A 14,186-nucleotide genomic window follows, 5' to 3' on the forward strand; every position below is an offset into this window, starting at 1 on the left:
ACCTGTAATCCCAGCACTTTGGGAGGCTGAGGCAGGCAAATTTAGTGAGCCCAGGTGTTCGAGACCAGCCTGGGCAAAAATGGCAAAACCCTGTCTCTACAAAAAATGCCAAAATTAGCCAGCAGTGCTGGCACTCACCTGTAGTTTCAGCTACTCAGGAGATGGAGGTAGGTGGATCTCTTGAGCCTGGGAGGCGGAGATCACAGTGAGCCGCGATCGTGCTACTGCACTCCACCTTGGGCAACTGAGCGACTCTGACTCAAAAAAAAAAAGGCAAATCTCAAACATATCATTTCGTTCTTCTACTAACTCATCTTTAAAGAATTAAGGATATTTTCTAACATAACCACATCCCTGGCCCATGCAACCGATGCCTGCCTAATACCCAGCTGTGATGTATGCTTCGATGGGCTGCACAGACCCCAAGCTTCAGCAAAGGACTTGGAACCCCACCAGCTTTGAGTGCTGTTGGCAGACCACCCTCAGTGTCAGCCCTGTCAGGTGTTACTGCAGCCTTTCCCAGGCTGGCCTACACCCAATGGCTGATCCATGCCAGGTGGAGGGGCCTGGCCATCTTGGCTGAGCATGGGCTCTTCTAGCTGCAGGATTCCTCGTGGGGTCCATCAAGGCTGTTGCTGGGTTCACATCGCAGCTCAACCTCTCCCTCTGCCCACTCCTATTTCCTTCCCTTCCCCAGGCATCGGTCCCCAGGGCACTGCTTAATAAGCATCCTCCAGACTACGTCCATTTTAAAGTGTGCTTTCTGGGGCACCCAACTTGTGATGCCAGCCCTTAATCAACCTTCCTTCATTGTCACAAAAGTTTTTAATGGTTGGCTTGCCTGAATCTGATCCAAACAATTTCACACTTCAAATTTAGTTGTTTCTTTTTGTTGGTTTTTAGGAAAAAGAAGATGTACTTTTTATTTTTGGATTTTCCGTTGATTTCACGGAGTATAAATTAAGGCAAATTTTTCTCAATTTCAGAACTTCTGTTCCTTAAATGAACAGGCATTCTGTTGGTTTAAAAAGATAGATGTAGTAGATAGAATTTTTCTTTCCTTCCCTCCCTCCCCTCCCTCCCTTCCTTCCTTCCTTCCTTCCTTCCTTCCTTCCTTCCTTCCTTCCTTCCTTCCTTCCTTTTTTTCTTTCTTTGTGATGGGGTCTCACTCTATTGCCCAGGCTGCAGTGCAGTGGTATGATCATAGCTCACTGGGGCCCCAACTGCCCAGTCTCAAGGAATCCTCTCATCTCAACTCACCAAGTAGTGCCGACCACAGGCATACACCACCATGCCCAGCTACTTTTTTTAAAACTTTTTTTTTGTAGACATGGGGTCTCATTCTGTTGCATGGGTTGGCCTCAACTCCTGACCTCAAGTGATCCTCACGCCTCAGCCTCCCAAAGTGTTGGGATTACAGGCGTGAACCACTGCACTTGGCCAGGACTTATTTCTTTTACACTGAATCTAAGTATGTTCTGGCAAGTCTGCAATGCCTAGCAGAATGCCACTGGCCTGATCAGCATTTGTACCATAGTAACTAATGTTGAAAACAGCACAAATAAACCAGAAGTTGAAAATGACAATAACATGCTAAAAGGTTGCAAGTCAATTTCTGTTATACTTGACCAAATCTAAATTTTTTTTTCATCCTCTGTTGTTCCCCCCAGCTTTACTGAGGTATAGTTAGCAAATAAAGATTATACATTTTTAAGGTATATGCTGTGATATTCTGATATGCATTGTGAAATGACTGCCATAATGAAGCTAATTAATATATCCATCACCTCACATAGCTATGGTTGTTTCTGAAGTCTCTTTTAGTCTACAAAGTGCTCCTTCCTTACTTCCTTTGCCACTGACTTGCAGAAATAGTTTTCTCATGTCTGTATTTATGATTGTTCCTTTGTGGCCGCATGTAACACGTTCCTCTGTCTCATTCTAATAAATGGACATTAGCTCTAGAACTTTTCTTCCTTCCACACTGAATGTTATGCAGAAACTAATATATTAAAACAGTTGCCTTGAGGAGAGGGAGCCACATGGTTTCCCCAAACAGTAAACCACAGATCTACTATAATCTCTCTTTTTAGACACACAAGGAAACTGAAGGCCAGTGAGAGGATGGGGCTGGGCCAAGTTCCTGGCACAGTTCCCCAGCTTCTCTCCAGGAGACGCCCAAGGTCACAGAGAACACAGTGTACAGGGCATCCACAGCCTGGTGGCTTCCAGGCCTCCACAGCTGATCAATCTGGGCTCCTGACGCATGAGCCCTGCTCCTATTTGCAGGTCATGTCAATAGAGAGCTGGGTCTGGAAGTTGCATCTTTAAACTCCCAAGCTAGATGTTCTGCCCTGCTGCAATGCACATTCTGAGAGCAGTGGTCTTTAAGCACAGGCCTGTCCTAAGTGCATCACATGTGGTGGTTACATGGCAGAGTAGAAGGAGAAGTAAATGTCACTCAGGAACACATAGGCATTGATGTGACTCTGCCATCGCATTTCTGAGTCCCTTCGGCAGGCTCTTTCTGCTCCACTTCCCAGCTTTTCCCAATCTGTCAAAAAAAAGGTCAAGATCCTTGCTGTACCTCTCTCAGATGACTTTGCTTAGCACCAAATGGGACTGAGCGCAATGAGGATAACAGCTGATGTTGATTAAGTACTTACCATGTCCTAGGTACTGTGCACAATCTAATTTCATCCTAACAACAACACTCCAAGGGAGAAACTATTCCTAGCTCCATTTATCACATGGTGAGGAGCAGACTTAAAGAGGGAGGAAATCTGCCCAAGGACACCCAGCTGGTAAGTGGTGGAGCCAAGATTTAAAGCCAAGCAGCTTAGGCCGGTGTGGTGGCTTATGGCTATAATCCTAGCACTTTGGGAGGCCAAGGTGGGTGGATCACCTGAGGTCAGCAGTTTGAGATCAGCCTGGCCAATATGGTGAAGCCGTGTCCCTACTAAAAACACAAAATTAGCTGGGTGTGGTGGTGGGTGCCTGTAATCCCAGATACTTGGGAGGCTGAGGCAGGAGAACCACTTGAATCCAGGAGGCAGAGGTCGCAGTGAGCCAAGATTACACCATTGCACTCCAGCCTCGGTGACAAGAGTGAGACTCTGTCTCAAAAAAAAAAAAAAAAGCCAAGCAGTTTGACACCAGAACCCCAGCTTATGAGCATTTTCCTTGTACCGTACTGCTTCTGCAAATCAGGTTTTGTTGTTGTTGCTTTTAAAGAACATAAGAACATAAAGGAACTTCGAGTTCAGCTAAGCAAATTGTTTCCTATTTGGGAAAACCAGGGACCAAAAAGAGGTGGTTTGCCCAATTCACACAATATAGAAGTGGCAGAGATGGGTCCCAAGCGCAAGTCTTGAGGCTCTGCATCTGCCATCCTATTCCTTGCACTATGGGTAGGATCCTCTCAGGAACTCCTGGTTGATGGGGCTGGTACCCTGCAGTGAATGGAAAAGCAGGTCTATTCTCCTGAAGCTTACCATCTACAACAGATGGGCAACAGGTACTGAGCCGTCAATCACACACATACTCTCTCTAAAGACTCTAATCACACCAGAGAGCTCTGCCCTAAGTGGAAACGTTCCTATTACTTTTAATGGGAAAAAAATTGTGATGTGATCCCTTGCAATCAAAGAGATCCAAGCAATTTTCACAGATTGAGAAGATAAACCACCTGAACAAGGAGAATATATGTATGTGTGTATGAGTTATGTAATAAACAGCAACCTGAAAATAGTTTGCACATAACATAAAATGGAATCATTCATTGTACCTGTTTTTGTTTATTTATTTACTTATTTTGAGACGGAGTCTCACTCTGTTGCCCAGGCGGGAGTGCAGTGGTATGATCTCGGCTTACTGCAACATCTGCCTCCCAGGTTCAAGCGGTTTTCCTGCCTCAGCTTCTCAAGTAGCTGGGATTACAGGTGCCCACCACCACGCCCAGCTAATTTTTGTGTTTTTAGTGGAGATGGGGTTTCACCATGTTGGCCAGGCTGGTCTCAAATGCCTAACCTCAGGTGATCCACCCACTTTGGCCTCCCAAAGCGCTGGGATTACACATGTGAGCCACCACACCCGGCCCGTTCTTATTTATATGTAATTCTCTTCCTCAATGTTTCAACCTTTTGGGGTTCATCTTGCATTTAAAAGTAAAGCACAAAAAACAGCTTTAGGGTCAAATAAAGGCTAACCCCTTTGAGGCGTGAGGAAATGACACACAGCCACAAGACAATCTTGGAAGATGCCACTTCCTCATCCTACTTGCTGGACGTATACAAAGGAAGATGTTCTGAGTTCACTCAAATATCGCACACAATGCAGGCCTGCTCTGAGATCCTCTGACCAGAAACCATTTTGTAATTTTTGTAATTACAAATTGATGAGTGTTTTGCCTGGAACCATAATGCCAAAATATCTCTTACAGTGCATTTATTCAATGTGCCTGTGTGAAAAAGTTGATATACCAAAACAAGGAAGTCTGTGTTCGGAAAGGGGTAAAGCTTTATAAACGTCATGGCAAAAAGTCGTTCATGGAACAGCTGTTATGTGAGATGAGTCTGAATGATTATTTTATTTATTATATTTTATTTAATTTACTTTTTCAGAGATGGAGGGGTCTCACTATGTTGCCCAGACTGGCCTTGAACTCTCGGGCTCAAATGATCCCCCATCTCAGCTCCTGTACCCAGCATGAATGGATATTGTGAACTGTGAAAAGAGCTGTGAAGGAGGGAAAAGTGCGGTGAGGTGGGGTCTTATCTGAGAAGGTAATGATGAAACTGACAGCTCTTCCTCATGTGGTGGTCGGTGTCTGCCAAAGAGCTCCCAGGACCAATAAGGAAAGACACACGTGGGCAGAGCTGTGGGTGGTATTTTCTTTTTAATCTCCATAGTGTATTTGTTAAGTTTATTTATAAGCAGATCACTTCACTATTTACAGTACATGAGCATAGAGATTCTACAGTTTTTGTGATGTAAACAATAACCCCACAGTGGGAGTTTGAGAAAAGAAGCCAGTTCTGAAGTATTTACAGACATTAAAATAGAACTTTATACTCACAGAATAATAATACATAGAGCAATTTGGTTAAATTATCTAGGAAACTATAGAATCTGACAATGTACAAATACGGGAAAACATTTTCTCATTTAGAAGGTAAGACAGAGAAATCACACCAGAAATAAAATAGGGACGATGACAACCACAATAATTAAAAGCAAAGAAGGTTTCCTTCTTGCCTCTTACAGATAAAGTATTTATATAAATAAGGACACAACCCAACAAAATGGAAAAAATATATAAAAATCCTCTACCAATTAAAAAAAATAGCAAAACTAAAAACTTGATTCTCAATCATTAGCAGTGTCCTTTAAAAAATTAAAATTTAGCTTTCTATTATAAATAACAAAGCAGATGTGTCCCTCTGTGTAGGTGAAATTCTTGCACCTTTCTCAATAAATGCATCAATGTAATTCCACACACACACATACACACACACACACACAGGCACAGATGTATGTGTGCACAGATACACACACATACCCACCACAAACACAGCCTTACACTCACACACTCAGGCTGTAGTTACCTTATTAAGCTTCCTAATAAATAATGCCCCCTACAGTAGTACCCCTGGGGATGACAAAACCTCACAGGTTTAGCCATTCCTTGGTTTGACCCTGTCACAGAGTCAGGGAAGGCCCTGGCTCCTATTGCTCAGAATTCTCTAGGCTGCGTGGTCATACCAAGAGAAAAGGATTTGAGTCCAAGATTTGGAAATGCTGGAAAGGATCATAGGGACCACCTTGCCCAGTTGATTAAGGCTGGCTACAAACACCTTCTTTAGAAACCTGGGGTTAGGGAGAGGGCTCATGTTGGTTTCAACATTAGCAGCTGCCTCTGGAAGAAGCAGATGCTCCAAGCCAATGCTAACAGCATGGCACAAGGAGGTGAGGGGATGGGTGTGAACTCCAGAGCAGACTGCACTACGCTGGACTTCTGGATGGCCATTTTCCCCAGAAACCATTTGGAAATCCAAGCAGTCTACTCCCCCGATCCACAGACCACCTTGTCCACGCTCCCCTTGAGATTTCCAACCTGTTTCCTTCAGAATCAGAACATTCCTCAAGAAACAAAGTTGGGAATAGTTTATGACTTTTTATTCCTAACACAAAAACATTTGACAAGATTTTTAAAATACAAAATACAAACAAAAAAAAAATTGAACAAAAAAAAACGATTTGGCTATTCAGTGGACCATATCAAAGGTCATGGCCAGGCCCCCCACAGAATTCTTACACCCAGCTTCTTCTCTTGCCCTGAGGGTGTAATTCGGACCACCCAGCAAAGGTTTACGTAACAAGGTCGGCAGCTGGGCTGCCAGTATTGCAGTTACGGTGAACCCCTCCCGGGCCCCTGGACCTCCCCTGGTCCACTCCTGTCTCTTCTGCCCACAGGACAGCTAGCGCATTTCTCAGTTCTGCGTGAGAGTCTACTAAGTGGCTGCTTCCGGAGTCTTCTGACCCTAGTGTTGCACTGATCTCTGAATACAAAAACAGTTGGTTCATGCCATCATATTTCATTCCCAAAGTTAATGATGGACAGCTGGGTGGCCCAAAGGACTTATTTGCCTTCCATCGGGGTAGCTGGTGGAGACAACCTTTGGCCACTAGATGGCGACTACATGTTGATAAGGCAAAGTGCTGAGGTGGAAACTGACCAATCCCCTTCACAAGTAACCAATGAGCAAGGGTGGTCAAGTGAAAAAGGAAGCTTTTATAAGCCGCCTTGGTGACTCCACTGACCAGAAAATACTGCACAGCGGTGGGGGAGGGGAGGGCTCTAGTTATATAAACTCCTCTTGGAGGAGTTGTTGCACAGCCCAGGGACCGACCACCTGTAAAACCTATTTTCCAAGCCCCAAATTCGGGCAATTAGATTTTTGTACTCCTCCCGGATGTGCAAAGCATTCTGATGAAATGGAGTATCTGAAAAGGTGTCCCCATGAATCACGAAGCCTCAGTCACTGCTGCTATACCATTAAAGAAACAAAAAACAAAAGCTGCCCTAAACATATGCAGCGTGATCAATGCCTCCTGTTGCCCCATATGTTTTACAATCATTTGAAAGAAATGTGTGAAAAGTGCCTAAGCTGTTTAAAAAAAAAAAAAAAGTGTATTGCTAGTATTGTCTGAGAACAGGAGAGAAACAGCCAAGTGGTCACAACATTTGCATTAACATCTGTCCAGTGGGGATAAAGACGAGGTTAATGTGAGATTTGACATCATTACCCAGCCAAGTTGGGGGTTTAATTCCTTACTGTCCCCACTAGAAACTATGGCTTAGATCTGTCCCGGAGAGCTGGCCTCCTGGGATAAGGCAACTCAGCCAGGACACAGTGGGACTGAACTTGCTGCTAGTTGGTTCTTGCAGAGAACCCTCACCCTGAACAGGAATTGGGTCAAGTCAGAGAATGGACTCAGTTTTAAGGATGGATTCCCAATGCTCCTGGTTGGGAATCTGCGTCTCTCAGAAGTCAAAGGGACTTTAATGCTCATATTCAACACTCTCATTTGGTAGATGAGGAAACAGGGACCCAAGATCACACAGCAAGTAAGAAACATTGGGGTTTCTGATTCTGAGATGGCTTATAGTTAAGTGACTTGCTCTACAAACTCATTTCGCTGTTTTCATCTCTCTGTAAAGGTAAGTACCAAGATCTAAATCCGTGGCTCCGTTTCTAGGACTTCCAACAAAAGGCTAGCAAAGGGTTGGCCCTCACACTAGCTCTCCTGCTGCTGACATCAAAGGCATCTCTGCTCTCCGCCTTGACAGCAGCCCCATTCCTGAACTCCCTGTCCCAGTCTCTAGAATAGAGTACCTCCCACAGCCAAAGGAGACCCATATTTTCCAGTGTAGAAACATGGAGCCAGGCTGAAGTGTTGGGGTTTTCTCCAAGTGCTTTTATTTAGTAATGCAAAGTCAGCCTTTGCCTACTTCCTGGGCATCTTGCAGCCGGCTCCCAGGGCTTCCCCCATCCCATGGTGGTTCTGGGCCAAGGACACATTCATGCATGTGGGTTTCCAACTCTGAAGCTTTCCCTCCATTTACCCTGTACCTCTAAACTTGGCAAGCGGACCTGGAGCCCATCCGTGGGTAAAAACACCTCAGGGACTAGGGGGCTACCTTTAACATACTGCACATAGTACTAATTAGTTTTCTTCTGCCCCAGTGGGAAGGGATGACAGGGTCCCTCTTCTTTGGCCAGTGAAACCATTACATTCACTTTCTTTGCTATTGTACATCCAATTTCTTGTCTTAATCATATCTGATGCTGGGATATGGGTCACTCCAAACTGAAGGCAGCTGCTAAATCTCAAATGCTAAAAAAAATACTGCAATTTGACATCGGTGAGTCAGATCAATACATACTGTGAGACTGATTTTGCTTCACAGTTGGGATGAGCCATCTCTCAAGCTGCAGGCTCGGCTGGGATTAACTGAACTCTGTATCTGGGATGGGCCACGAACTGAGCTGTCCATGCAGAAAGATCAGGCTGTCCATGCCTTCCCCGCCCCTCTACTCACCACGCACAGCAGCCCCAGTGGGGCTACTGCACAGGTCTAGGGGAAATCACTCTAAAAAACCAACAGGCACAGGCTTTAGGCAACAAAAGACGTCCCACCGCATCTCTTCCCGCGTCAGAACTTGAGTACTGGGTCTTTGCAGCTCAGAGCATTCCTCCCTTCCTTCACCTGCCCACAAAGCCCTGCCTCTCTCCTGAGCACATATGACACTCCATGCCGCAAGAATTCAAGGCAGATGCCGATGCCTTATGGGTGCTTTTTGACTCAAAGCAGTTTTTTAGCTGAGGGGGCAAGTGGTGACGGGGCAGGGGGTGGGGGCCTTAGCTGCACTCCATCCACTCATATTCTTTACCTCTTTGATGCATTTTCCTTCGGTAACCAGAGCCCCCAAGAATGAGGATTCTGATTCAGCCTTGTACAGACTGAGGAAGGAGATGGAAGAATTCCACTTAGTGGTTGAATCGGACATTTTTGGAAAACACCAGCACGGCACAGAAACGGACAGTACGACCTGCCCTGCACGGACAGCTATCGACACAGTCTACAGCAAGCTTTATGGCGATCACATGTAAACATCATTGAGAGCAAACACTAGGACAGAGCTACAATGAGATGGTTGCCAATGGCAGCTGCTCCCTCTGGGTTGTTCCTCAATTTGGTGGGAAAGAGACCAAGGTTCACTCGTTTTCCTGAACAGACCTTGGAGTTGCCTTAGTAAATCATACACAGCACCGAATGAGTCCTTCGGGATAGAGGTTGTCTGCAGGGTTGGTAAATTTTAGAACTTGTGGCATTTTATGTAAGGGATGGCAATGGACACTACTCGATGCCCTCGGCAGGTAGCATCCCCCAGCCCTGACTTTAGGCATGTCATGTCCCAATGCCACGCTCAGGTTTCTGCTCAAGGGCCAATGTCTAAGCTAACTTCAAGTGTCCTAGATTAATCTGACATGAAAGGACAGCTTCAGCTGACCCCAAAGTAGGGAGTGACAGACTTGTCCTTTGCTAAAGCTCCCCATTTATTTAAAGTACTACCAGCCCAAGGCTGACCCTTTGACCAAGTGCAATCAAGGAAGAAACAAATAGGAGGAGGGGCTTAGAGATCACCCATGGTCCAACTCCATTCAGCACACTGAGGGGCCAGGGAGCGGAAGGGACTCATCAAAGTTACAAAGGAAGTTCTTGGTGGAGTCCGGACTCCCCCAACTCTCCAGACTTGGAATCTAGTGTTCTTTCCTATCTCACTTCTCTCCTTAGTGGAGGCAGCAGAAAGATCTAAATTCTATCCCATTCCATAATCATTTATTTTATGCCTACTATGTGCTAGGCAGTGAATAGCTATAAAGGAATTCAGAATGATCAGGTCTGTGCTGCGGGAAGTCCATCTTTTGGTCCATCCTCCTAAGCCCTGCCTTCCCCAAATATGCTCCTGTCTGTTACTCATCTGCTGCCCCCTACACCCTCTGCAAGGGGATGTGTATGGCAAAATAGTATTGGGAGTTTTGTGCCACAGAATAGCATTAGGGGAGTTTTCTCTCATGGAACTGAACATCATAGACAGGGATACGCCACCACGAAACTCAGCCAGCATATGGTTCTGCGTGATTGCTAGAAACCTTCCAAAGATTAGCCCAAGATGTCAAATAGATTAAACTCTGATCAATTAGTAATGACTTACCAGAGCACTGATTTCAGGATTTTTTTTTTTTTTTTTGAGACGGAGTTTCGTTCTTGTTACCCAGGCTGGAGTGCAATGGTGCGATCTCGGCTCACCGCAACCTCCGCCTCCTGGGTTCAAGCAATTCTCCTGCCTCAGCCTCCTGAGGGACTACAGGCGCGCACTACCATGCCCAGCTAATTTTTGTATTTTTAGTAGAGACGGGGTTTCACCATGTTGACCAGGATGGTCTCGATCACTTGACCTCGTGATCCACCCGCCTTGGCCTCCCAAAGTGCTGGGATTATAGGCGTGAGCCACCACGCCCGGCCGATTTCAGGATTCTTATAGCACATCCACGCTCAAGGAACCTGAGTGCTGTGATTGATTAATTATGTCTGTATTGGTCAACGAGCTGGGAGTAGTGGCACGTGTACTATGTATTTGCCATCTTGGGCTAGACACTGCCTTAGCAGAAGCTAACAATGTTGAAACTTGTCTAATCCTCCCCTTCAGTTCATTTCACACAAAAGGAAATTGGGGTCCAGAAGGGTCAACTGCTGTGACACACTGCAGTTCAATATCCCTAACCTCTCTAAAGCCTGCTTCTTCCGGCCTTATCCATGAGCTGGTAGTATGCTCACCACCCAGTGGAAGACCATGGGCTCATTTTTCCTACTGAGGTATTTAAAAATGTCAGTTCTCAATGAACTAGGCTTGGCATAAGCAACAAATTACATTAGACTGTTTAGTTTAATGAGCCACTTTCAAATTTTTTCTTTTTTTTCTAAGCAGAAGGACCTTTTAAAAAAAAAAATATGAAAATTTCCCAAGGAACCCTGATGTATGAAAGAAATCAGAAACAGTACACTCATACCCTGCCTGGCCATGCTGCCCTCACGAATGACTCCCAAGGTACCCACAGAACATTAAGCTGGAAATGGCTTTGCCATCACTTAACACCAAATTTAAAGTAAAGCCAAATGGGAGTGTTTTTTCAGTTGGAGGGGAGCTGGGAGATTGTTCTATCTACTCCCAACCTTCACACCCTCCTACTGGCTCCCCTGCCCCAGCCACCAAAACAACTTTACAGACAAGGACAAAGGACTACCTGAGGGGGTAGGATGGCCTGATGGCTGGCCCAAAAAGGATGACTGCTCCCAGACCGCCTGTCTGCACCACTGCCAGGGGTGTCACCAAATTCTGACAGTGTGTCCGCAGGCGGAGGCAAACCGCAGGACCACCCAGGATCACAGCTGATGGTACGCCCAAGACATATGCCAGGGCTGGAATTCACCTGATGCCAGTGAGTCGACTGCTAATGTAACCCCTAAAACGGGCCCTTAGGCTTCTAGTCTGGTGCCCAATTTAGCCAAAGTCACCTCTACCAGTCCCTGAAACTGCATCTTTACCCCAGCTGCTATGGAAGCATGGGACCAAGAATCAGAAGACCTGGTCTGGGTCACCCATCTGCCTTCTCACTGGCAATGGGACCTCCCACGGTCATTTTGCCTCTCGGGGTGCTGCCAGCCTCCCCTGGAAAGCAGGAATGATGTGGCTCGCCCCGCCTTCCTTACAAGGTACTCAAGGGTCTGAGTACGAATGGATGGACACACGCTTGAAGCGTGAGCTGGGCACGAGATGGGGGCTCTTGTAATTTGAGCCAAACTTGCTCAGCAGGAGACAGGACAGGGCATGGCAGATACATCCTGGAAATGGCAGGCCATGCTTCCCTGCGGACCAGCCTAGCGGCCACCCCATACCTCCAGGGCAATCTGGTGAGGGGAGCAGAGCAGCTCAGTGGCAAACACCTCACGACAGTGCATAGTTAAAAAATCAAGGAAGCAATACAATAATCCCAGGCACAGTACATCTGAGCCATAAATACATTATTTTAAGGATATACTTTTTTTCTTCAATTAAAAATGAAGTTTATAATCCTGATTCTATTCACAAGTAACAATTTCATCATCACACACTACAGACAAGAAATGTTATGGTGAACACAGCTGCAAGTCTACCACAGGAAGTCAGTCGGGAAGGAAGGGGCGATGGGTGACTGGCCCGGCACTTCGAGGTGCACCCAGGACAACCCGTTGGGAGCGAGGACACTAATGTGGCAGTGGAACGTCAACACCATGGAAACTCACAGACAGAAGCAGCTTTGTTCAATGTAAACATTGATTTTTTTTTAAAAGGACAGCAGTTTCAAGTCTCTCTCACGGGTGTTCTCTCACGCTCGCTCTCTCCTCATATACTTGATTTCTTTGAAAACGTAAACATATTGGAAGGGCCTCGTCTGAGGTATTGAGGTATTCCTCGAGGGTTAAGGCTGTTATCAATGCAGGCTCTGCTGGGCCTCTTTCAGTAAGCTGTCAAAATCCATGGCTTCGTACTTGCTTTTCCCTGACGCAGGAAGGGCCTCTTCTGAATTGGAATCTGGGCATGGGGGTGAGGAGAGTGAGCAACTGACAAAGACCGGATGGTCAAGACATCTGCCACTACGAGTGGGCACCATGGAGTGGCTGCAGCCCAAGGCCTTGGGGAGCTGGGACGAGCACTGGACTGTGGGCACTGCCCGCCATCCTGCCGGGACATCTTGGCCATGGTGTCAGTGTCTCAGGGCCTTGGCTGCCTTGTCTAAAGGTCTGGAGTCCCAAACTAGAGCCCTCCAGAGGCTTTCTAGCTCCACACCCTACGACTCTACTTTCCCTGGCAGCTTCTTGCTCATTAGTAACCTGCAGCGTCACATTAAGGGAGGGCTAACACTAGGCCTGGTCTGGGTCACCCCTCTGCCTTCTCACTGGCAATGGGACCTCCCACGGTCATTTCGCCTCTCGGGGTGCTGCCGATAACCATTATTAACAATCTAATTGTTAACAGATTGGGAAACCGATTCCCATAAATGGACACGCAGCCAAGTGTAGTGCCGCCTGACCTGGCTCCTGGCCGGGCCACTGACACTCAGTCCTGTACCATCAAGGCTGCGTTCGATTCTCTCCAATAAGTACTTTTCCCCCCTCTGGAGACAGGGTCTTCCTCTGTCGCTCAGGCTGGAGTACAATGGTGCCGTAATGGCTCACTGCAGCCTCGACCTCTCTGGTTCAGGCGACCCTCCCACCTCAGCCTCCTGAGTAGCTGGGACTACAGGCACAAACCACCATACTTGGCTAATTTTTGTATTTTTTGTAGAGATAGGGTTTCACTATGTTGCCCAAGCTGGTCTCGAAGTCCTGGGCTCAAGTGATCCTCCCGCCTCAGCCTCCCAAGGCGCTGGGATTACAGGTGTGAGCCACTGCACCTGGCCAAGTAATTCTTTTGTACATTGTACTTCTTTGTCCTTCTTCATCACCTTGCCCCCAGGTGGCTGCTGCCTTGTCTGGGGTCACCATGGAATGCCCCTGAAGGGGACAGGACAGCAGCTGACCCTGTGAAGTCAAGGAGACCGTAGCCACGGTTCTGCCAGCTGGCTGTGCACACGACTGAACCTTCCCAGAGGCCACGGGAGGCTTGATTCTCTTTGGTAGTATTCACAGGATAGGACAAGGTGGACCAGAGGCCAGAAGAAAAACAAGATGGTGGCCTTCAGGCAAAGGAAGGGGCTGCAAAGTTATACCAAGCAGCACACTGGGGTGTGGAGATGGGAGTTATGACCACAAGGGGCTTTAGCTCTGGGTTTTGTGCAAGGAAGGCACTGCCTCTCAAGCTTGGAGTCCTCCTAGACTGTGGCTGGGTCTCGGGGGCTTACCGTAGTCAGTGTATCTGGGCCAGCAGAAGTGCCGGAGCCCTCCGTAGCTCAGCTGGAAGGAGGGCTCGTTACGCTTCCTCAGGGCAGCACCGTTCCTCAGAGAGAGGGCCGCGTGCTCAGAACACCGGTAGGTGATGAAGCCATACTTCTTGCCTCTGCGGGGAGAGAACAAGGGG

At 46.9% G+C, this 14,186-nt stretch overlaps 1 protein-coding gene across 4 annotated transcripts in view; it reads right to left on the minus strand.

Moving 5' to 3' along the window:
- Window positions 1-12,179: 12,179 nt before the first annotated feature.
- The window catches only part of PPARGC1B (PPARG coactivator 1 beta), a 120,187-nt gene continuing 118,180 nt past the window's right edge, over window positions 12,180-14,186 (minus strand). For 3 of the 4 annotated variants that reach the window (XM_017531325.2, XM_017531324.2, XM_037739549.1), the window contains 2 exons: window positions 14,011-14,165; window positions 12,180-12,701 (listed from right to left, as the gene is read on the minus strand). In XM_017531325.2, the coding sequence (XP_017386814.1) occupies window positions 12,601-12,701; window positions 14,011-14,165 (256 nt within the window). In that variant the 3' untranslated portion in view covers window positions 12,180-12,600. The remainder of the gene's footprint in view (window positions 12,702-14,010; window positions 14,166-14,186) is intronic. The other variant, XR_001826130.2, reaches the window with a different exon arrangement.

The sequence above is a fragment of the Cebus imitator genome, unplaced genomic scaffold (genome assembly GCF_001604975.1).
Source record: "Cebus imitator isolate Cc_AM_T3 unplaced genomic scaffold, Cebus_imitator-1.0 Scaffold71, whole genome shotgun sequence".
Classification (NCBI taxonomy): domain Eukaryota; kingdom Metazoa; phylum Chordata; class Mammalia; order Primates; family Cebidae; genus Cebus; species Cebus imitator.